Below are 25,517 nucleotides of genomic sequence, written 5' to 3' on the forward strand. Positions count from 1 at the left end.
CCAACTTGATGGCACATAATCAACATTTTTAATTATAATGATAGTCTAGGGTAAATACAGAATCTTGGAAACTGTAAGAGGAATTTCCCAACCTCATTTATAGTGAGTTAATTAAGGAAGAGTCTCTTTGAATGATTTGAAATGCTTCTTCATAAGGTTGGTTTTTTTTTTGCAACCTGGGTTAAATTGCTGTTTATCAGATAAGCTATCATCTGACTTGCCTGCAGTTTCTTGTTTGTTTATGTCACCCATTCCTTTCCCAGCCTCCCCACAATCTCTCATGCTGAGAGTGCTTCTCCCCAGTTGCCTCTGTGGAAGCCAAGTCTCTGGCTTCTCCCATCAAAATGGTCAAAGTAGGCAATACTGAGCAACAGCTTCAGGTGCCATCTCCATCATCACCACCATGTCAAGGAGCCATCCCAGATCATTCACACAATATTTGTGTTTGAAGAAGAGGGAAACCCCGCTTCCAAACTGGAATAGCTACATTTGAATGTGTGTTACCTCCACAGTGGGTTGGGGATGAGACAAAGGCAATGTCAGGAGGACATGTCATGTCCTTTAAAAATAGTTAATGAGACATCTTTGATCTGCAGTTAGCAAGAAGTGAGGATAAATCCTGAGAAAATCCCACTGTGAGGTATTATTTCCCAGTTTATTTGAAGTAAATCCACTGATCAATTGGATAATTTGAAAGATCTAATTCAACAGTTCTTTGTGACCAGTTGTGCAACTCATTAATCTTAGACTCTGGACATAATAGTTTAATAATCTCCCTCCTATTTTAGATGATGGTGCATTTTAATAACTTTTCTGATTTCAAACTGTGGGAAGCCAGATGCACTGTATTTGTGGGACTCATTTTCTTTTTTCTATTGTTGTGGGTCTGTGCTTTTTCCTCAGTGTTCTGTTCTTGTGACATCATTGTCCAAAGCTGCCATAGTTTGTTTTTTTTAATTCAATTTACATTGCCTAATCCAATGGATGACAGCCAGTTTGGTGTAGTGGTTTAAGACACCAGGCTGGAAACCAGAAGGCCGTGAATTCTGGACCTGCCTTAGGCACCAAGCCAGCTGGGTGACCTTGGGCCAATCCCTCTCTCTCAGCCCTAGGAAGCAGGCAAGGGCAAACCACTTCTGAAAACATTGCCAAGAAAACTGCAGGGACTTGTCCAGACAGTTGCCAGGAGTCAACACTGACTCAAAGGCACGTGTGTATGTGCACCCCCCCCCACACCCCTAATGGATGCAATTCTTTGGACTCTTTCTTGAATAGGGGCACTGAAGAACTATCCCAGCATGCCTAGTTACATTTACAGTATTAATATCGGCCTTGTCTTTGGATCAGAAAAAAAATCAGTTGTTCCATTGAGAAGGCACAGTCCATAAGTATATTAATAGAATATAAATATACCTTTATGAAACTTACTTTCTCAACACAATTTCTTTACGTCAATATTGCTGTTGCTCCTATTTCCACTAAAAGCAAAATTTTTCCTGAATTTATTCAAAATGGAATTTGGCCTTTAGTTTTAGAAATCAGTCTTTCAAAGTGGCATCAGACAAAATTAGCTACAGATGGACTTCCGGGGAAGAAATGGTGAACAGGAGACAGCTCCACTAAAAGCGGAGCCAACAACCTCAGTGGAATGAAGAGCTGGTGAGTAATTGGCTGTTCGTAATTCCTCTCTGGATAAGGAGAGGACTTGTGATCACCCATAAGTGCTCCAGACAGCTGCTTCTCGTGAAGAGACCACAAGACAGTGGTCTCCAGCGGGTTTTGAGCTCTGGGAGAGGTGGCAATAGCCATCTTGCTCAAACCGCAGTCAGCACCTTTGAAAGGACACTAAGTTCACATACTTCCTTTTCTAATTACTTTAATTGCCTGTTAACTGCTTTTCAGCTATTAGGAACCTTTGGATCGACAAGTCTGAAAACACCGGGTGAGTTTCCTTCAATACTTAGTGAAAGAAGTTTTAAATACAGGTTTAAGGACTTTAAAAATATATACAGTGGAACCTTGGGTTACAAACGCTTTTGTTCATGAACTTTTCGGGTGACGACCAGCTCCGGCTGCAAAATTTTGCTTCGGTTCGCGAACTCCGCCTTGGGTCACGAACAGGATCCGCGGCCATTTTCCCACCCGTGACACGTGGTCTGCGGCCATTTTTCCGCCCCTGACACGTGGTCCGCAGCCATTTTTATGCCCCTGACATGTGGTCCGCGGCCATTTTCCGCCCCTGACATGTGGTCGTAGGGAGGGGGACTCTCCCTCCAAGCAATAGCCGCCTCCCTGTCCTCCATGCCAGAATGGATTAACAGTAATTACATTGAACCTCATGGGAAAATTTGCTTCGGGTCGCGACCAATTTGGGTCGCGACCAGAGTCACGGAACAAATTAAATTCGTGAACCGAGGTTTCACTGTATATTTTTTAGAATAAACATCAGAAGGGTGATTAGAACTTTGATTCTGGAAAGTTACAAATGGACTAAGGGTCCAGATGGATTTGAAATAAGATTTTGGAATTAATTATAAGAATCTTTCCTGTGGGAAAATGCTTTTGTTTTGAATTCTCTTAAAAAAAAGAAACATCATAGAATGAGACTTTGAAGATTGGACACTAGAGGGAACCAGAAGGAACTAAAGTTTACAATTAAAGGAGAAGAGCACTTAAATTTGACTTACTAATACAGAATGGAGCAAACTATTTTAACATTGGACATATTGAAGGATATTTTTGAACAATGGACGTTAATTTTAAGAGAGTCTGCCTATCTAGACTGTGTTTAAAATATGTTATGAAAGAGGAACAAGTTCTACCTGACAAGACTGAAAGTAGATTTAAAAATGGCAGGCTATAAGAATGATATGGAAAAAGTTGCTACACTGGACATACAAATGAAACCAGCTGATGTCTTAATAATTAAAAGGAATGTGCAAATAACAAATGAAAAGAGTGATCTGGATAACTTTCCTATAGTGGATTTACAAAAGAAACTTGCTAAAGCTTCAAAGAATTTTGTGAGAAGGGACAAAGAAAAAATGAAAAGAAATCAAGTTCTAGGACATTATTTGAAGGAACTAAAAATAAAGATTGTTAAACATAAAAAGAAGGAATATAACGTTGGTTTATTTGATCAAATAAAATAGATGTTATCGCTGGTAACCTTTAATGGACTTTTGCTGATCAGGATTGAATGATGAGGGCTTAAGGATTTGTTTATAGATAAGAGATGGGATATGGGAAGAAGAGATTATTTGTTTTGGGAAGAAGAGATCATTTTAAGAGAAGGTGCAAAATTATTAAAATTGTTTATACTTGTGATGAAGGGGGAAGACAATATATTCTTATATATTTCTTTTCTTTTTCTTCACTATATTCTTATTATTTCTATTTTTCTTTCTATTTTTTTCTTTCCTGCACTTTCTGTTTTTATCTTTTTAATTGCAATTTTTAATAAAATTACTGTAAAAAAAGGACAAATTGCCTATCCCTTTGAATTGCTTAGAGCTGGAAACATGCGATCATCTCCAACAAAACACTAAATCTGCTGGCTGTTTTTTTAAAAAAATACATGATCACGCAAGCCTGTATTTTAAGGAAGCTTAGGTTAAGGTTTGTAAGTCAACGAACTGTAGCGCTGCTAGAAAAGAAATAAATAAAACTCCTCAATGTACCAATGGGAAAAAGCTGAAATAAATAAATGCAATAAAGTCCTTTTACGGATACTAGGTCACGGCAGAAGCTTTCCTCAGGCTAGAAGCTGTGAAGTGCTAGACTAGGAGGGGGGAGATCCCGCTTCTGGTACACGCTCAGCCAGGGACGTTCGCTGGGTGTCTTTGGGCCCCTTGGTTGTGGGGGAAAGTTGGAGGAGAGCACTATGCCTGTTGCCTGCCGCTCCTGAACTATAAGGCAGGATATCAATCTAATAAATACATACGAATCTTTCTGCCCTTGGACTAGATGGCCTACAATGCCCTTGCTAACTATGGTTCCCTTGGGCTTATGTGATTCTGTGAATGCACAAATAAACTGACCACCATTTGGAGAATATATAAGTTGATTTTTTCCTGTGCTGAAGATGATTGGAAAAAGAGTGATGTTCAGGAAGCAAAACTATAGTGTGTGTGTGTGTGTGTGTGTGTGTGTGTGTAATAGTTTTGCTTCCTGGGCAAAATATATATACAGAGATTTTTATATGTAAAACAAATATTTCATTTAGTTGTGTGAGTGTGTGTGTTTGTGTTTGTGTGTGTGTATAACCAAGTGTCATAAATTAATACCAGCACAATATTTTAAAAAAGAAACAAAAATGCTAAGATCGCTATAGGAATTTAGTTTTAAAATATTCTGCATGGATTTGTTTTGTTCTTATTAACCATTCTGAGGTAAATTACTTAAAATGGTACCTAGCACTGATTAAGGACTTGAAGTTTGATTATTCCTTCAATTTATTTCCTTGACATTGAGGTTCCTGATTCTTTCTCAGAAGGCCATTCAAGACAAAGGCAAACCGTATAAACACAATTTTCTATAAGCAAACTGTGAGGTTCCCTTCACAGGATCAGACAAAACAGTTAAACAAACAACAAATGCCAAATAATGGAATGTGGAAACAGGACCAATATAGCATGATTTTTTCATTTGAAAACTTCTGAATACAAGAAATAGTTTTGCTGTTTTCTGTAAGCACCATCGAGGTTGTATAAACAATAACTCATACAGTTAGAAACAGTCAAACCAAAGGTACTAATTTTCTGCAGTTCTGTGCATGCACAATTTCACACAGAAGCCAGTATCTGGCACCATATTTATATATCTCATGAGTTCTGTTTTCACTTGCAAAGAAAAGGAGGTGCCATAGTCTCTCCACGTTAAGCATATTCAGTTCCCTATGATTTTGGTATGGGAGAAACCAGCACATGCGTGAATCTCCAGGTCAGCTGAACCAAGCCAGAAGTTTCCAGTTTCTTTACTTGCAGAGACAGTTTTGAAAATATCAGACAATTTCCAGGCTGTGGTTAATAAATCCTTAAACGACACAACTGTTTCAGTGTGTCCAGGTATACCCCCCTCCCTACACAGGTATTGGATTTATTTCCTCTCATTCCTTGTGGCATGTTTTAATGGATGCAAGATCAGATTCAAAACATTATCTAAGACAGATGGTCCTTGCTAGAACATTCTTTTTTGGCTGTTATATATCCTCTCTGTAGGCTACTGTTGTCCTGATTATGTTTATTTTTCATTTATTTATCAAATTTGTCACTGCCCATCTCGTTAAAAACGACTCTGGACGGTTTACAAAGCAGTTAAAATCAATTAAAAATACAATGTAAAAAGATCCTAAATAAATAGAAAATAAATAGATCCAAGAATAGATGTTAAAATTGGCAGTCACTTGGGGAGCACCATCAAGGCGCCAGCCACCCCCAGATTGGGTAAGTTTGTTGTCACTCCACACAAGCTGGCAGAGCCAGGTCTTCAGTTCTTTCTGGAAAGCCGGGAGGGTGGGGGCCTGCCACATCTCTGGGGGGAGAATAGTCCAAAGGGCGGGAGCAACGGCAGAGAAGGCTCTCCTCCTGGACCCTGCCAGCCAACATGCTCTCACTGACAGGGTCCGCAACATGCCCTCTGTCCCTGAACGGGTGGGACAGGTTGATGTAATGGGGGTGAGGTGGTCTCTCAGGTAACTTGGACCCATGCCATGTAGGGCTTTAAAGGTAATAACCAACACCTTGAATTGGACTCAGAAGCAAACTGGGACCCAATGCAGCTCCTGCAGTAAAAGTGTTACACCATTCTTGAGGCACCTAAGATGTGGCCACATTTTGAGCCAGCTGTAGCTTCCGGATACTCTTCAAGGGTAGCCCCATGTAGAGCGCATTGCAATAGTCTAATCAATATCCTGTATCCTATATATATTATATCCTATATCTTCCCAACATCACTCTTTCTTCCATAATCCTCTTTGCCCCAAACTTGTCAAATATACATGTTGAACAATCCTTTGGAAAGTATATTTGAATGTGATTAGTGAGCCTGGTTAATAATAATATTAATCTTTAAAGCACATCAATGGGGGATTTGGGGTTGCTTTTCTTAAACAGTTGCTAGGTCACAAATTAAACTTTTTGTTAAATGGAAAGGTGTATAAAAAGCCTTTAAAATGGCTTAGAAATTATAGTGAGGGCTCATAGAGTCAAAAAGGAAAGGAAAGGAAAGGAAAGGAAAGGAAAGGAAAGGAAAGGAAGGAAGGAAGGAAGGAAGGAAGGAAGGAAGGAAGGAAGGAAGGAAGGAAGGAAGGAAGGAAGAAAGAAAGAAAGAAAGAAAGAAAGAAAGAAAGAAAGAAAGAAAGAAAGAAAGAAAGAAAGAAGAAAGTGAAAAAAGAAAGTAACTGATATGCTAATTTCCATTGATTCTGAAGTAAGTATTTTGACTCATCCTTTGAATTACTTTTCCCCTGCAGAATGTGGATTGGAACAGAGAGTCCAGAATATGAATAGTATATTATTTAACAAGCATATAACTTGTAATTACATCAAATCATTATTTTTATGTGTTTGAAATAATTCACCTCTTGAAAACACCAGCCACAGCTTGGTCCAGAGAGCAAACAGTCTTCACAGTTCATGGCACTCCCTGAATCACAACTTCCTACATTACAAATCAAGGAAACATAATAGATTAGCTCATACTTTAATTATTCCAGGTACATAATGTTCTGGGCAGTGTTCTGACTTCCTAGAAGATAGCCTGTCAGAGAATTCAGTTTTACTCATTTGTTCAGAGGCCTTTAGTTATTAAAAAAGAGATTAAAACGATCGCTAAAATTGCAATAATTAAGAAAGAAACCTTGTTGAGCTATAGTTTTAACTAGAATCAATGTCATGTTTTATCCAAGATGTTAATTAGCATAAAGCAGCTTTTAATAATATGTTTATATTAATCACTGACCTGGTCCATCTACCTGACATTGAATCATTCTTCATAAAATCAGACCCAAGTCTTTGTAAAAAAAATTAAAGCATTTTTTCCTGCTACATTTCTTCAAGATATTTATCATAATTGCAGGGATCAGATACCGAATCACAAAATCATACATAATCTCACATGAACAATTAAACCCTCTAAGTTTGTATTCCATATATAAACTGAGCCTTACCTTGTACATTTTTATTCCTTTGTAGAAATAGGAAAAAGAGGCAAAGCAATTCAATCTCCATTCGCTTTCAGTTCTGGCTGCAGACACAAAATGTATCAAACATTAATTAAGCTCAGTAAAAAGAAAATTTCAGAAGCCATCGATGTACAGCTGAAAGTCTTCAGCTTATGGAAGTTTTCGAAGAAATCTCCTGTTAACTGAAGGCTACATTGGTGTAAACAAAGCAACAGAAAAAGTGGTACCTAGACAGGTAGCTGATAGATAGGCAAGCAGCATGGTTATGAAATTTAGCACAGCCCTTTATCCTACTTCCTGGTTGGCCTTATACGGAAGAGAGGTATACAGTGAAAAGAAGGTGGAGCAATTCTTGCAGGTAAAGTCCTGAATCTTTTCTTTTCTTTTTTTAAGTTTAGAGATTCATTTTACAGAGCTCCGAAAGATACATATCTGTTGCACAGAAATACTGGAACATAATATACTCGGTATTCTTACGTAGGCCTACTGTTTTTTTGAAGCTTAATATATTAGCTGAATTATCTGATTTCTTAGCTGAACTCCATTCTAGGGATTTCATTCTGAAAAGGAATCTAACTGTATGCAACCCTAATCTGCCATACAGTCATTTTAAATTTTAAGTTATAGAATCCTACCCAATTCTGTGTTATTTGCACATTTGATAGCCCTCCTTTCTACCTCATTGTGAAAGTCATTAACAAAAACGTGGAAAAATACTAAACCTAGGACCAAACACTGTTAAAAGAAAAACAATAGAATAGTGAAAGCACAAAACGTGCACACCTGAAAAAAAAAAAAAAGTGGAATTGTACAGGGGCTTAGCACCCATTGCGACCCAAGGCCTGGAGGAACAGCCAGGTTTCAAGAGACTTCTTGAACATCAGCAGGGTGGAGTCACATGAATCTCTGGGGGGATCCTGTTCTAGAGGGCAGGCATGTTCTCTGGGTCCTAAGAGATAACATTACTTAATCAAAGGATCATGGAGCATAGCCTCTTTGCCTGATTATGCAGGATGGGCAGTTGGAGACAGGCAGTCCTGCAGATAACCAGGTCCTATGCCATGGTTGTAACCAGCACCTTGAATTGCAACTGGAAGCCAACTGGCAACCCATGCAGCTTGTGGAGCAGCAGTGTCACCTAGGCATCCTGAGGCATGCCCACGACTGCTGCATTCTGGACTGCGGCTGTAGCTTCTGGGTGGTCTCAGAGGCAGCCCCATGTAGAGCGCATTGCAGCAGTCCACCCCCAAGGTGACAAGGGCATGAGTGGCCATTCTGAGAGCTTCCTAGAAGCTTTCCCTTTCTCCCTTTCTGTTTTTGTTAGGCTGTATGCACTCTTTCCTGCAGGAAAGCATATTTGGGATGGCATATTTCTTCTAGCTAGAGTTAACGTGGCTTCCCCACCCCTCCTTGCCATACCTCCGTCAGAAGACTGCAAGTTATCAGCAATGTCTTTACTACCATTACTATATGACCTATAGGGTGTTTTTAAACCTTTTACAAGGGAGCAACAAGGGCAATCTATATGTTTTGTCCTTGAGGGGGACCTTGCTGACTCACCAGCTCACGTTTTACACAAAGACAGGATTCCTTGGGGCTCTGAAAACATTTCTCATGCTTTGGGGTTTGATAGCTGACAGATGCCACAGTCTTACACAGAAAAGAGAAACTGAACATGGGGGAGAGGGGCATTTCATGCTTTACTGGGGAAAATAAGCCACATGAACTTGAATTGCTTGTCAGAAAGCCCTACTCCTATTGTTCCTCCAGGAAACAGCGACTGGTTCACACCTGATGCTGCTAACAACTTTTTTCAGCCACAGTTTGCTGACTAAGCCATAATGTCTCATTCACACATAATGGCTAGTTTTATACATTGTATGAAGCAGCAAATTGTTTAGTACAACATGATTGTTCCTCTGGATTGAAATATAGGTACTGTTATAAAACCAACGTTCAGTTCTCTTTAGTCCAAGCTGCAGTGAAGGTAGAACCACTCACTTATAACCAGTAAAATGGGAATTGTAAAAAGACGTGGTTTGACACACACACACACTCAGAGAGTACATTTGTTAGAGGGGTCTTTCTGGTACACACAACACTTCCATGTTTATTTGCCTTCTTTTTGAGGGGGCATGGTGAAAATCTAGCAGCCCCCTCGTGATTATTCAGGAACTACTGGCCTATGTCAGGGCAATTCTACTGCAGCCTAAGCCCCTGGTCTCCTGCGCTGCTCCCTGCGTTTATTAAGCCAGCTTCAGAAATTCCAGCCCAGATTCCAATGGGATGGCAATGAGACTGGGCTGGTGTTCAGTACTGACTGTGGCTACCGAAGACTGGATGTGTTATTCCCCTGCTTCTCACCTTCCTATCCACGCAGGGAAGCCAAACCTTGTTGGCTGGCTTCTGTGCAGCTTTGGATACCTGTGTCTGCCTTCTTCTTTTAGGGAGTTTCACTAGTCCCTGTGCCTTTCCTTTGTTTTCCCAGGATTTTGCCTACAGGAATGTCTTATCAATCCCCTTTGACACTCGATGTAATGCAGACCCTTTCTATTTTTTCTCCCGCCCCCGGCATCATGTGGCTCTAATGCTACAGTAATCAAAGCAATAGGAAGCAGGATGTTCTTTCATTCCTACATTCCTCCCTAAGTCCATGGGAGCTTTGTAGCAAAGATGAACTGGTACTTCAGCTTCATAGAGTCAAAGTAGCAGTATTCCTATACTGCACCTGAAATATCTTGTTTAAAGATAGGAAAGAGAAAGAAAACTTGGCAGAACAAAGAGCAGGGAGTGGGAGAGCAAGGGAAGCATGCTTCACCCAGCCCGTGTAGAAACTGAAAAGGTTCCCAATGGGAGATGTCAGGGTTAAATGGAGCATGAACTTCTAAGGATGAGCATGTGGGCCATCGTTGGACCAATTGCAACATTTAAAAAATTGCAGAGAACAGAGCAGTCTGGCAGCCCAGGATGAAATGGCCGTATAGGACAGTGATTGGCAACTGGAAGGAAGGCGCTACAACTAATCTGAACTGGGGCTACTATTAAATGGAACAAAGTGCTGGAGACAAGTCCTTCCGAGTGGATGGGTCAGAAAACAGTAGTTTTGAATGGGACCTGGAAATTACAAAGGAAGGATGGATTTGCAGTGGGCTGGGAGGGGGAGGAGGAGGATGTCAAGAGTGGCACATACTGGTGATGGGCCAAGCAGAAAGTATGGATCTATCCAAAGTCTGTGAAAGCATGTTAAAAACAAGTATCCCTTTGCTTCTAAATAAATAAACAAACAAACAAACAAACAAATAAATAAATAAATAAATATCTGTGCTGAACAGCATTAATGAGTCATACAATTAGTCCATTTTATCCAATTAGAATTACTGATTAGCAGAGTCTCCAAAGTCTCAACAAAATGTTTTCTGTCTTTGCCTATAGAGGCCAAGGATTGAACTTGATTTTCAACTTGTAAATGATCTACTCAACTTTTGAGTTATAGCCCCTCCTAGATCTCATGGCTGATCCATAAGCAAATACTACATACTTTTAAACTTAGCCAGAAGTGAATCCAATAATTGGTCTTAACATGTGAAGGATCACACTATTCTGAAAACTTCTTGATCTTCATCTCCCTTCCAAAAGATATCTGAAATAACATCCTGCTATTTCAACTCCTACTTTGTGTATTATACCAACCTCTAACAAATTCTTTAATCACAATTATTTTTTAAAAATTATCCATATCATATTAAACGTGCTCTCCCAGAATATTGCTCTTGACTCACCCATTGAGGCCTGAATAATCAGAGATGAGGGCCCACTGGATGACATGGCTCTCCATGCTTTAACAGGCTGGAAGTATCTGAATTTATAGAGTGAGTAGGAATGAGTCAGGGATAAGTGTCATGATAAGACTCATAGCTTATAGTGAAAGTCCCTTCAAAGCATCATCCATCAGTCTTGTCTAGTATTTGATCATTCATTTCTTCATCACTGATTATATTTGCACTCTATCATATATCCCAAGGCATAATGGTTCCCAGGCAATTCATAATCAAACAAAAATTCTGGGCAAATTACAACTTGAGCAAACAAACTTTTGCTCATCCAACAGGGCTTTCTGTTCCTCTTTTCCCCACTTCAGTTCCTACTTCCTGCAAATAAAAAAAAATATCACTCAATAGTTACAGTTCTGAATGAAAAGATCTTATTGGTTCTAAAGCATTCTAAGCTGGATTCATGATTGAATAAGGGTTCAGAACTGAAAATGAAGTGAAATCTCAGCCTAGGAACAATTAAGTCTACTGTTCATGTTAATTCTCCATCTAGGGAAGGCTTGCCAAGGATGGGCTAATAAATTTAGCATTCCAATTGCTTCCAATAGCAGATTGTCATATTAGAATTTTCCACCCATTACTGTATTCCTCACAAGGACGGGTGTGCCACAGTAAAAGAATCACTAATAGCGTCTTCTAACACATATCTATTTTCTTATAACCCGTGGAAAATGTCAAATTTGAGTGAGGAATCTGCTGCTTCAGGGATGGAGATAGGGGCTCCTCCAGACACTATTAGATTGCAGTTTTCATCATCATTGTCATCATGACCATCAATGAGAGATAACAGGAGATCCAGTTGAATATAATCTGGAAAGAAGCATTACTGCCTATAGATTATGTTGCTCCTAAAGATACAGGCTTAGTTTAAAAAAAAATCAGACACTATGCTGAGATTAAAAGAGAGATTGAAGAAAAGATTACTAGCTAAATGGGAGGAAAGGCTTTTTTTTTTATGTGAAAAATCAGAAACAATAAGATATTCCTTTGATAGGGACTTCTGCTCCTGTCTGTGGGTCAAATTACAAGCTTGATTGAATCTACTTTGCTAACAGTATGCCTATGCCACACATTTTCAGTATTAATGCAAAATTGCCCCAAGTTATATCTATAATTACTAAAAACAGCACAACAGCAAAAAGACAACATATTGCTCACAGCCAATCTGCCTATTACAAGTCAACACTCACAAAAAATATAAGAATCTGAAAAAGCAGACATCAGGTGTGAGATGAAACCAGGCAAAAATATATCCTCAAGGCATGTCTTTTTAAAGTATTTGATCTCCAGAGCTACCTGTGCCTTTCTTAACAAGCAGGATCTTGTTTTATTCATTGATTCAACACCATTTGAAGCAGCAGAATGTTGCACGTATTAAACTTCTAAAAAAGAATGTTTATTTGTTCAGATTCAAATTCCAATGTGAGAAAATTGACCAGGTGCTCAGTTTTCTTCCATCAAAATAAATGGGATTTAAAAGTGTGCTCTGGTTCATTCGTTGTGATGTAGATAAAGTAGCTCTTTATTAGCAATCTTGGAAACAGTTGTTGTAGCTTATGTAGCAGTTTACAGAATAAAATATATAGCATATAAACTAAAAGAAGCAATTGGCAAGACAGCAAAGACTGAGGAAAAAAGGAAGACTAGAAAGGGTGCTTGTTAGAGACTTAGTTACTTAAATTTGAAAATTTCTGTTCACACATACATAAAATGAAGTCTCATTGCACCTAAGCAGTTTACTTCTAAGGAGAGAACAGCACTGTTTTTCAAATTTAATTTAAATTGTAGCACTTTTCACTTTTAATTCTACAGGATAAAAATTAATGTTTTACTTGTGATAGTTAAATATCTATTGCAAGAACTGGGAAAAAAGCTTGTTTATATGTATGTATGTATTTATATCCAGTTTTTTCAAAAGATTTTTTTTTCTAATTTGAGTATATAATGGGGAAAATCCTATTCATCTAAGATGAATGATAAATAGTGTATAAAGGGTAGCATATAAAACAATATAAAAGCCCATAGTTTAAGGAGTAAAATTATGACTATTGATTAGAAAAGTACAATTCCTTTAGAAATAGGCCCCAAGTAACTGATAGATTTTTTATTTTCAAAATACGGAAGAATAGTCATTGTTGTTCATTGGCTTCAGCATTTAAAACCGCTGTGCATCAAGCAGAAAGTCATATAATTGAGGGCTAAGCTAGATGATATATTGAGTCTTTGGTTCTGGTGAGATTTCTCTCACAATGCAAACAACAGCTTTAATAATACAATAGAATGATTTTCATCAGGATCTCAGCAAGAGATTAAAAGGGATTAAATTTCCCCTTTCTGGAATGCTGTGATCCTGATCAGCCCCTAGCAGCTGCATCTAGGGTACCCTAGACTCTTTAAATGAAAAATGGGTTTCCAGAATAGTAAGCAACTAGATCCTTCTTCTGTGTCTGGGATACAAAATGACAGCCAAGGGATAAGGAACACTTTCTCCCACGCCTTCTATTAGACACACAGTGTCCAAAATTATTAGCCTCTCCTCTTGCACGCAGCCTTCGACTCGCTCTCTGAATCAAACCAGCTCCTACAAAGTTGGGCCAGATGCCAAGTGTTAATAAGTTTTAATCCCCTCCCTTTGTAAAAGAAAGAGAGTTTACTGGACAGTACCTGAGCTATGGAGGAACAAAGTTTATGGTTTATAAAATCTTTCAAATAGCTTCTTACACTGTTGCCTGAAGGGGTAACTACATTTGTTGACATTTTTAGGAAAGACTGTGATGTTATATTCTTGCCCTAAATAAATACAAGCCAGTAATCATCCAAGCAAATTGGGGGGGGGGGGGGGAGGGACAAGAAAGCTAAAGTATGAGTGTGTGTATATATATATATTTAGTATTCATGTACTATGTATAAATAATTACAAGAGGTTGTTTTGATGTTAGATGTGTATGGCCTGCATTCTAAATTACCCTTGCTGATTGAATGTATATTGTTCCAGACAGACTAGTTAAGGGAAGGGAAGGGAAGGGAAGGGAAGGGAAGGGAAGGGAAGGGAAGGGAAGGAAAGGAAAGGAAAGGAAAGGAAAGGAAAGGGAAGGAAAGGAAAGGAAAGGAAAGGAAAGGAAAGGAAAGGAAAGGAAAGGAAAGGAAAGGAAAGGAAAGGAAAGGAAAGGAAAGGAAAGGAAAGGAAAACTAGGAGTTCCTGTCCCAGTCTCAGTTATGTAGAGGATGAGCTGAAGGCGGGAAGCATTACATGGGGCCTCAGAGGATACAAGGGGAGAATGGCTTTCCTCCCCCAATAAGGACACCCATCCATCCCTAGGATTACTACCTTTGGAATTGACCTAACTTCCCCTCTCTTCCCTCTCCCGTCCTGTCTCACCCCAGTTTAAATCCTGCATCTGTCTAGTCACTTTGATGCAGCTCACGAAAACTTACGCCTTTTGATAAGCTTAGTGAGTTGGAAAAGATGCCACCACATTCTTTCTAATTTCTGGCTAGACTAACATGGCTGTCCTCCTACAACATCCCTGGAATCAGAAGCAGCATTCTTAAATACTGCCTGTTGCTCAGGAACAACTGTAGAGTTGGATGATCTTCCTCTTCTCCATGTCTGAGAGTTTCTTGGATGCATTTTCTTGAGGTCTGTGTGGCACACAGATGGCCATTGGGCTGATGCAACAGGCTATCAATTATTGGTTGATTTGTTCGATCTAGTCCAAACTTCTCAAGGAGCTCAAGATGGCTTATCTGTCACTCTCCCTTCCTTGCGTTCTTATAGTTCAGTACTTGAAATGATCACATGGATTAAATTATCTGTATTTCTGGAAGCCAAGATCAATTTCCAGAATCCAAATGTTTTGGATTGGTTTTGTTTTTGTTTTTGCATGTTTTGGCTTGGATGACACGATAAAGCACAAAGCTTACTTAAAGCAGTACATGATGAGAAATGCAGTAAAATGTCTAGGCTTGTGTTCATTAGCCTAGTACATCAACCAAATATATCTTAACCTATTACATCATTCATATTTTACTTTTTTTTTTTTGGAGAAAGCACATTAAAAGCCACATTAATCAGGGGGCCTTCATCAGTTTCCTATTAGAAAGTCCTCTTGCATATTGCTGGTTGATCCCAAATATGTCATTTGCAATGAAGAGCATTGTTTCAGTCCTATGGAGTATGCCTATGTGGGGATTTTCATCAGGAATCTGGGACAGACCTTCTGCCTGACTTTGGATCTGAGCCTTGTACCTGCCTTTCCTTCAGAATAAGACTGGCTTGTTTAAGTATGCTTTTAAAAATCAACATGTAAATAGTGTAAGATGCAATTTGGCTCTATGCACATTTATTTATTTTATTATTTATTAACAGCATTTCTAATCTATTCTAATCCCAATGGACGCTGGGCAGTAAAGAAGAAAGAAAAATGACAGAACACAATAGCCTAATAAAACTGATCCACACACTGTTCTACTCTCTTCTCCTGATGCCCACAATCAGCTTGGGCTAAAGGCTTGATGGATAAAACCTCCTTTCACCTGCTGGTGAAATGTAAGGTGGGTTGGGGCTTTCTGTACCTCTGGAGAGAAAGAGAGAGAATTCCCCAAAGCAGGGCTTAGTACAGAGAAGGCCCACATCTTGTCCACACCCCATGTATTTTGCAAGAAAGGGAAGCTTGCAACAGATCCACCAATAGATGTCCGGATCGGATAGGCAGATTTAATTCATTTAGATGCCAGGACTAGAAATCAGAGGTATTACTTAATCCCTGAGGGTTCTCTTTTAGAAATGCCTTGGAAGGAGTAAACCCTTTGAAAGTGACAACTTTAATGGCTGACAGTACAAAAATAGGGACAACTAGTTAATTAGGATGAGAACTTTAGATGCAATGTAATTCTTTTTCAAAAGCAAGGCATGCTGTTTCAATGGGACTTGGTTGCAGATAAATATAAATAATAATGCAGTCTAATTCATGTATCTCAAGGCTGGCATTAGCACACAGCACTAGCCATTTTTACCCCTAACAATAAGTCTCTGTGTTTGGAGAATACATTCCCATCAACAGCATTACTTCTGCATGACAAAACCTGCAACCACTAATACTTCAGTTTTGCCTGCATTCGGCTTTAATGAAATAGCAGTTCGTAGCTGTCAGTAGATAGATAATGAAGATATGTATGAAACATATTTAGCACCAAATCTGCAAAAATTGGGCATCCACTCAGTTGAATCTGACAAGCTTTTTGGGTCCTGAGAACACCCCCATGCCCACAAACATATCCACAAACACACTCACACATAGAAACCATGTTGTAAGTTTTCAGTGTTTCCACATGAGATATCACAAAAACAGTGATCCTAGTGAGATTTTGAGAAATTCTGAGATTTGGATGATGATACCAAAATGATAACGCATGCATTGTGACATCATGCCCCAGCTTCACTTTTGCATGCTTGTATTGTGACATTGCACATGAGTATATAAGATGGTGAGTTTTCATTGTGTTTCATCACACACACACCCACACACACACCCACATCCTCCTGTGAATATTTATGATACTGTGCTGGTGATGGATTACCATCAGCTTGATGCTTTGCAAGTTGCTGGGAGAATTGGTATCTGATTAGATTAAAGCTTCTCTTCTAACATTTGTTCTTTCACTGCTATTCCAGCAATGTTTATACATTGTTTATACATTTACATATCATGAGTGAATGCTAGCTACACATTTGCTAGTAGAAGATCAGGAGATGTAGTAGTGGTAATACAATAAGGAGAAAGAATAGGAGGAGGAGGAAGACTGAACTAATTGTTGCCAACAGAAAAGACTTTAATTACACTTCCCCAATTTGACAATTTCCAGTTATACTGGTTGAGAATTTTGGAAATTGTAGCCCCAACGCATCTGGGGTTCCAGACTGAGAAGACTTTCTAACCCAATGATGGAAGCTGAAGGTTTCCTGCAGCTCTTCACTGGGAACAGATCTGCTGGCTAGCACATCTAATTTTTAAGAACTGAGATAATGATTTGTTCCAGCACCCTCCCCCATGTGGATTATAGGCCATGAGACTTACTCACCAATTTTATATTTGCTGTACTTTGAAGGTAAGGATTGTGTGCTTACAAATAGCATTACAGTATATTTCTTTCCCCTTCATGGATCACTGCCTTGTCGTGGCGAAGGGGCTTGCGTAACTCAGTGAAGCCATGAGCTATACCGTGCAGGGCCACCCAAGACGGACAGGTCATGACAGAGAGTTCTGACAAAATGTGGTCCACTGGAGAAGGAAATGGCAACCCACTCCAGTATCCTTGCCAAGAAAACCCCATGGACAATGTTAAAAGGCTAAAAGATATGACGCCGGAAGATGAGCCCCTCAGGTCGGAAGGTGTCCAATATGCTACTGGGGAAGAGCGGAGGGCAATCCCAAGTAGCTCCAGAAAGAGTGAAGCGGCTGGGCCAAAGCCGAAAGGACGTTCAGCTGTGGATGTATCTGGAAGCGAAAAGAAGGTCCGATGCTGTAAAGAACAATATTGTATAGGTACCTGGAATGTAAGATCTATGAACCAAGGCAAGCTGGATGTGGTCAAACATGAGATGACAAGACTGAACATCGACATCTTGGGAATCAGCGAACTGAAATGGACGGGAATGGGTGAATTTAATTCGGGTGACCATTATATCTACTACTGTGGGCAAGAAACCCTTAGAAGAAATGGAGTTGCACTCATAGTGAATAAGAGAGTGGGAAAGGCAGTAATGGGGTACAACCTCAAAAACGACAGAATGATCTCAGTGCGTATCCAAGGCAAACCATTCAATATCACAGTCATCCAAGTCTATGCCCCAACCACTGATGCTGAAGAAGCTGAAGTTGACCGCTTCTATGAAGACCTACAACACCTTCTAGAACTAGCACCAAAAAAGATGTCCTTTTCATCATAGGGGATTGGAATGCTAAAGTAGGAAGTCAAGGAGTAATCGGAATAACAGGCAAGTTTGGCCTTGGAGTACAAAATGAAGCAGGGCAAAGGCTAATAGAGTTCTGTCAAGAGAACAAGCTAGTCATAGCAAACACTCTTTTCCAACAACACAAGAGACGACTCTACACATGGACATCACCAGATGGTCAATACCGAAACCAGATTGATTATATACTTTGCAGCCAAAGATGGAGAAGCTCTATACAGACAGCAAAAACAAGACCAGGAGCTGACTGTGGCTCAGATCATGAGCTTCTTACTGCAAAATTTAGGCTTAAATTGAAGAATGTAGGGAAAACCACTAGACCACTCAGGTATGACTTAGATCATATTCCTTGTGAGTACACAGTGAAGGTGATGAATAGATTTAGAGGATTAGATTTGGTAGACAGAGTGCCTGAAGAACTATGGACGGAGGTCCGTAACATTGTACAGGAGGCAGCAACTAAAACCATCCCAAAGAAAAAGAAATGCAAGAAAGCAAAATGGCTGTCTGATGAGGCTTTACAAATAGCTGTGGAAAGAAGGAATGCGAAAAGCAAGGGTGAAAGGGATAGATATAAGCAACTGAATGCAGATTTCCAGAGAATAGCCAGGAGAGATAAGAAGGCCTTCTTAAATGAACAATGCAAAGAAATTGAGGAAAACAATAGAATGGGAAAGACTAGAGATCTCTTCAAGAAAATTGGAGATATGAAAGGAACATTTAGTGCAAAGATGGGCATGATAAAGGACAAAAAAGGCAGGGACCTAACAGAAGCAGAAGAGATTAAGAAGAGGTGGCAAGAATACACAGAAGAACTATACAAGAAAGATCTTAATGTCCCTGATGTCCACGCTGGTGTGATCACTGACCTTGAGCCAGACATCCTAGAGAGTGAAGTCAAGTGGGCCTTAGGAAGCATTGCTAACAACAAAACTAGTGGAGATGACAGGATTCCAGCTGAGTTATTTAAAATACTAAAAGATGATGGTGTTAAAGTGCTGCACTCAATATGCCAGCAAGTTTGGAAAACGCAACAGTGGCCACGGGATTGGAAAAGGTCAGTTTACGTTCCAATTCCAAAGAAGGGCAACGCCAAAGAATGCTCAAACTATCACACAATTGCACTCATTTCACATGCTAGCAAGGTTATGCTCAAAATCCTACAAGCTAGGCTTCAGCAATATATGAACCGAGAACTACCGGATGTACAAGCTGGGTTTCGAAGAGGCAGAGGAACTAGAGATCAAATCGCCAACATTCGCTGGATCATGGAGAAAGCACGAGAGTTCCAGAAAAATATCTACTTCTGCTTCATTGACTATGCAAAAGCCTTTGATTGTGTGGATCACAACAAACTGTGGCAAATTCTTAAAGAGATGGGAATACCAGACCACCTTACCTGTCTCCTGAGAAATCTGTATGCGGGCCAAGAAGCAACAGTTAGAACCGGTCATGGAACAACCGATTGGTTCAAAATAGGGAAAGGTGTACGACAAGGCTGTATACTGTCACCCTGCTTATTTAACCTATATGCAGAGTACATCATGAGAAATGCCAGGCTGGAAGAATCACAAGCCGGAATTAAGATTGCAGGGAGAATCATCAACAACCTCAGATATGCGGACGATACCACCCTAATGGCAGAAAGTGAAGAAGAACTAAAGAGCCTCTTGATGAGGGTGAAAGAGGAGAGTGCAAAAGCTGGCTTGAAACTCAACATTAAAAAAACTAAGATCATGGCATCTGGACCCATCAATTCCTGGCAAATAGAAGGGGTAGAAATGGAAGCAGTAACAGACTTCATTTATTTGGGCTCCAAGATCACCGCAGACGGAGACTGCAGCCATGAAATTAAAAGACGCTTGCTCCTTGGGAGGAAAGCTATGGCAAGCCTAGATAGCATATTAAAAAGCAGAGACGTCACCTTGCCGACAAAGATCCGCATAGTCAAAGCTATGGTTTTTCCAGTAGTAATGTATGGCTGTGAGAGCTGGACCATAAAAAAGGCCGAGCGCCGAAGAATTGATGCCTTTGAACTGTGGTGCTGGAGAAGACTCTTGAGAGTCCCCTGGACTGCTAGGAGGTCAAACCAGTCAATCTTAAAGGAAATCAACCCTGATTGCTCATTGGAAGGATCGATAATGAAGCTCAAGCTCAGATATTTTGGCCACCTAATGCGAAGAGAGATCTCTTTGGAGAAGACCCTGATGCTGGGAAAGATTGAAGGCAAAAGGAGAAGAGGACGACAGAGGATGAGATGGTTAGATAGCATCACTGAAGCAATGAGCATGAAACTGAGCAAACTCAGGGAGGCAGTGAAGGACAGGAAGGCCTGGCGCAATATGGTTCATGGGGTCACGAAGAGTCGGACACGACTTAACGACTAAACAACAACAAATATTTCTTTGGAAAAGAAGGCCATAAACATATGAGAAAGAAGTAAAGGAAGAAAATATCTCCACATTTCTACACAGTCTTCTTTAAGGGCCTTACAATCATCATAAACAAGCAGGAGTTAAGACGGAACCCCTGGGTCTCTGCTAAGATGAGTAATTACACCTTGTCAACCTTGGAGCCTGCTGAAATGGAAGAATATTCAGATGCTCACTGAACCTCACAGTGGTGACACTACATTATTCTCTAATTATTTTCATCTCAATTGATTTTACATGTTTTTGTTTTTTGGCTAATTTTAATATTATTGTAATGTAAGGTACACCCTACTGAGATTGCCTTTGTTGATGAAAAAGTGATACAATGCATTTTAGAGTAAAAAAAAAAACATGCCGCAGAAGAATTTAACTGAATCATAACTTCCTCAAGAAAACTTCCAGATCAAGAAATAAATCAAAACTATGAAACCTATGATAATACTCTGTATCATACTATGCCTGGAAACACCAGACACCAAGTAAAGTTGGCAAGAAAGTTGTCAATATCCTCTAGGAAAGACAGGTTGTGGATGGAGCTGTAATCTCCTTCCTCATTTATTCTAAGCTGCAGGAAAGAACATCAGGAAGGAACCATCTGTGTGGTTTGAACCACGCAAAGGATTGCGTTAATAAACACACTGAGCCATAAAGTAGCCAACCACATTTTACTTCATGTTTTGCATTAACTAAGCCCGTGTACTTTCTGTGGCGTAAACCCAGAAAATTCAGTTAGTTCACTAAAGCATGATTCAGTTAACTGTGAGTAAGCCAGTCGTGCAAACTTAGCCAATGAGAGAAAAGCCAGTGTGAGATAATTCTGCAGGAATGTTAAGACATTCTATGATGCTAATTGCCAAACTTTCAGACCTGAGAACCATTTAATTTCAACTTAATCTATGGAATGTGTATGTTCATTTTTAAAAAATTCTAAACTGAATATCAGAGCAAACCATTTTTTCCTCCATGGTTTAATTTGGGAGTTCTTCACATGGAGGAAAATATCTGCACGTGGGCTTGTAATTAAAGTAAAGGGGTTGCTGAAAGTGTGATTTCAGCAAGTGGAAAGTTGTACCTTGTTATAGTTGCAGTATTTGTATAGGGAGTGGGGAATTTGCCCATGTTCTTTCTTTTCAGTTGTTCTTATAGACTATCAACAATTTTGAGGTTGGAAGGAAAGCACCCATGGACCTTCATTTAGATCATTTCCTTTTTCCAGTGATCCATTACACTCCCTCATTTGCCTCTTCATTCCCGGGCCCGTGGGCCTTCTATGAAGGCGGCCCTGAAGTACAACCAAATGGCCAGCAATTCATGGGCTGTCAGTTATTTTAGAGAACAACCTGATATAAGATATACATTGTGTTTTGCTATTTATACAAAGCGCTGCCATCTTCTGCTAACCAGATTGCTGGGCAGGCAAAAATGGGAAGTTGCGTGGCAGCTTTTCCAACTTGTTATTCAGGAATTTACCGACATAACCAGCACATTCCTGGAATGTTCAAGTGTTTTGCTACTTCCACTTCTGTTTCTGTCTCTTCCTCTTCTATTATCATTATCACCATCCATCTCAATCTGTATCTCGCCTTTCTTCCCAAATTAAACATCTTTCATTTGAGTTTAATATCCTTCTCCAGTCATTGCTAAACTGAATGGTAGAAACAAGAAGTGAGAAACCTGGTTTCTGGATAGTTACTCTTATGATAAGTAACTGGGATATTGGATAGCTATTCTTATGGTAAGTTTTTCATTACAATGGGTTAGCAAGGGCAACACATTTTGTCTCTGTGGTGACTCTGTCCAAATAATTGTAGGAGTAAATGAAATAAGCTTCACTGTGTTTGGTTAAAGGCCATACACAAGCTTTTCCAAACCTCACTGTCTCCGTACCACACATCTGTAATTACGAACATGACAGCATTCATAAACTATGTCATTTCTAAAGTCCATTCCCATCATTTTACTGCTAGCAAAACTCAAGTTAGTTCAAACTTAACAAAATAGATATTAATAGCCAATTTCACAATCCATTGCACATGGTGGGTGAAATCTAATGGTTAGTGGCTTTTTGCTAATGAAAGCAGACGTTCCTTTCCTGCTCCTTGAACATCCCTCATATCCCCAGAGGAGCCGGTGACTGTCCGAAGGGGAATTGATGATCTTGTTTCATCACTGCCAACTGCTTCTGTTGATAGCAACACCAAAGAAATTCCATCCACTGAATATACATTATGAGTGGAATGCTGAAAATGCGGATTATAAGATCTCTTTCTTATCTCAAATTTATAGTTCATCCATCAATACTGCATTGTTTCCTGGCAGTACATAGAGATAAATCAGATGTGCATAGACAGGGTATGTGTTGGGTACTCTGGACCTTCAAATACCTGAATCAATATAGTTCTCTGCAAGTTTTATTGCTGAAAAATATCGGCAATATCGTTCTTTGAGTTGTACACCATGCAATCATATATGCTGTATTTTCAAGTTGTGGTAAAAAGGCAACTATCTAAGCAACATTTAGTCTTGGAATATACAGTTGCTTTAAACATTCATCTTAAACTTGACATTCCATATAAAAAAGAAAAAAAATAAACTATTCATTGTTTGTTTTAAAATTATTATTTGTTCATTCTAGGGGATGCTTAAGATTCTTCTTTGGGGTCCATAATGAATATCCTATTTGAGAGAGGTGTGAGAATAAAAAAATATTCATATCATTGAAAACTGGGTTCACAAATAATGTGTGTGGAGTATGCGAGTCATTTAGTCAGTACTGCAATTTAAACAACATTCCAGTGTCATGATAAGATGTAGTGCCCATCTACCCACTTCTCCCTACACTTAAGTCTATAAAAGCCATTGGCAGTATAAATCAAATTCACATGCTGCAATAAATAATGGTTTACTTAACACAGGTTTATTGAACGAGACATAAATGGTTGCATTCATACAACATTCTAAGCATAGACAATGTGTTGGAAAGCTAAATGGCCAACTTCACACAACATGCTAAGCCAACACTCAACTGCCCAACATGCTAAATGCCATGTGAAAAGAGTTTGGGGTGAATGAATTGGTCCCCAGAAGAGAGAGTGTGCAGAAAGTCATCAGCTTACAGTCATTATTGAAAAGGAAATGTCATTACTAGAAAGGCATCCAATCCATCAGAAGTGAGGGCTTGTCTCAATAACCATGAAGGAGGGTAGAAAGGAGTCCCCCACTTAATGTCTTCCATATCATTGAAATAGTCTTTTCATCCTTGACTGGTAAAATATTCTCCAGCAAGTCAAAATGGCTGCTATTGCCACTCTAATGATTAGGAACAACTCAACTGAAATCAGTGAAGGCTTAGATATTGATAAAGAAAATAAATAAAACAATTGTTTTTAGGTTGCTTTCTGGTGATGGAAGTAGTTTGCTATCCCCTCCTTTAGGGATTTTTTCCTTCAGTTTCCTAATCTAGCCTACCTCTGCAAATGTAAGTACTGACACCCTAATCGCAGCAAGGATATTGCACCAATCGATTATGCCTGCAGTGGGCAAAAACCTTTTGGACATGAGATTTTACCATTAGTGGTGGGCAAAAAAGGAGCAAGAGCTGGTGGAGGCGTTATATTCACCACCTTCAGTTATACAAAATAAAGGTGGGGTATAGATCAATTAATAAAGAAAGGAAGAAATATAGTATTGCACAGTAACATATCATTGCAGCTGTCCATAGCAAACAAATGAACAAACTCTTTGCTTCTGACCTACTTTGCAACTCGTCCTCTGTGTTTGAGTTTTTCTTTTCAAAGATACTTTTTTTAATAATATGCTAAGTGTACAGTTGGAAACTTTGATCTGTGGCTCAATTCAAAGTCTCATTCTGCTTTCTGGACAAATTCAATGAGCTGTATAGCTAGACTGATCACTAGCATTTTTATGACATGATCTCTTCTCGCAAGAGAACACATAGGAATCTTTTTTTGGCCAGATGGCTGTTGCTCTGTGCACTCACAGGTAGACAAAACTATGCACATTCCTAAAGGTGAGAGTCAGAGCTGGGTTTTTTTTTTCTTGTTTTAAATGTTGTTGTAAAAAACCAAACCAAACCAAACCTGGAGCTCTGGCATAGCAAGTCTCCCTTCGAGACCTGCTTTTCTCTTGCCTGACCACCTGTTTGGTATAAACAGCTTTTGTCAGGCTGAGTCTTAATAACACTGTACTATGTACTATTTGGTACTAAATGGAATGCTATTTGGCCACTCCTTTTCTGAAGTGGCTAAATAGAACTGGGTTAGAGAGTCATCTTGCTACAGTACTTCTAAAACTGAGAATTAGTTACAATCTCCTACCTTTCTGCAGAACTCCCCAACTTGCAAATCTTTCCATAAATTGAAGGAATTTAAAATAAAATGTGTAAATTGTTTCTATTATTTTTGGTTTCTGTTGTTGTTGTGAGCTGCCCAGGGTTGTGTTTTTAAAATGGGTGACCACGTAATTAATAAATAAATAAATAAATAAATAAATAAATAATAAATAATCATGGATTTCTGTCTAGATTAAGATTTTTTTTTTTTTTAATGAAATGGACCCATGAAAAGAGACAAAATCAAGCATGCCATGTTGTGCTGGACTGAAGACAGGGAGAGTCAAGAACTCAAAAAGTCTTCTCCAATCAGATGCCCTGCAATAGTTTGACACTAGAATATCTGTACTGATATAGTTTCAGGAATCGTAGTAGTAGCACTTCAAAGGTGTAGAAAAAGGCTCAGAAGTTTAGTAAATGCCCCTGCTGTGACAGGAGCTCCATGAAGATCTTTTGGGTTTTGTGTGTGAAATTTGGAACTAGCCCACTACAGGAAAGCAATTCACCCCAAGCCACCATGTGGGCAGACAGTTGCAGCCCACAACAGCTGCAGTTCCTATATTAGCATTCCAGGAAAAAAAAAAATAACAACCATAGACCACTTCAGTCTTGTTTAAATCTCTGACTTCAGCAATACCTAAATATACTTTCCTTTTCCTACAAGAAAGACATTTTGCAATATAAGATTGGCTCTTTGGACAACTTAGCTTGAATTTTTCCCAAATTCAATAGCCCATGGTTAATGCCA

The 25,517-nt window shown here is 39.3% G+C and overlaps 1 protein-coding gene across 2 annotated transcripts in view; it reads right to left on the minus strand.

Moving 5' to 3' along the window:
* Nucleotides 1-25,517, minus strand: part of ITGB6 (integrin subunit beta 6) — a 92,869-nt gene that overhangs the window by 49,576 nt on the left and 17,776 nt on the right. For both annotated transcript variants that reach the window (XR_015797249.1, XM_088146636.1), the window contains exons 2-3: nucleotides 7,169-7,245; nucleotides 6,581-6,660 (exon numbers count right to left, since the gene is read on the minus strand). Coding sequence is in view for 1 of the 2 variants with exons in the window: in XM_088146636.1 (XP_088002762.1) it covers nucleotides 6,581-6,660; nucleotides 7,169-7,229 (141 nt within the window). In the remaining variant the exon portion in view is untranslated. The remainder of the gene's footprint in view (nucleotides 1-6,580; nucleotides 6,661-7,168; nucleotides 7,246-25,517) is intronic.

Source organism: Python bivittatus, unplaced genomic scaffold (genome assembly GCF_059951505.1).
Source record: "Python bivittatus isolate LINGU-HERP-01145 unplaced genomic scaffold, Pbiv_v1 ctg000480_np1212, whole genome shotgun sequence".
In the NCBI taxonomy this organism is placed as follows: Eukaryota; Metazoa; Chordata; class Lepidosauria; order Squamata; family Pythonidae; genus Python; species Python bivittatus.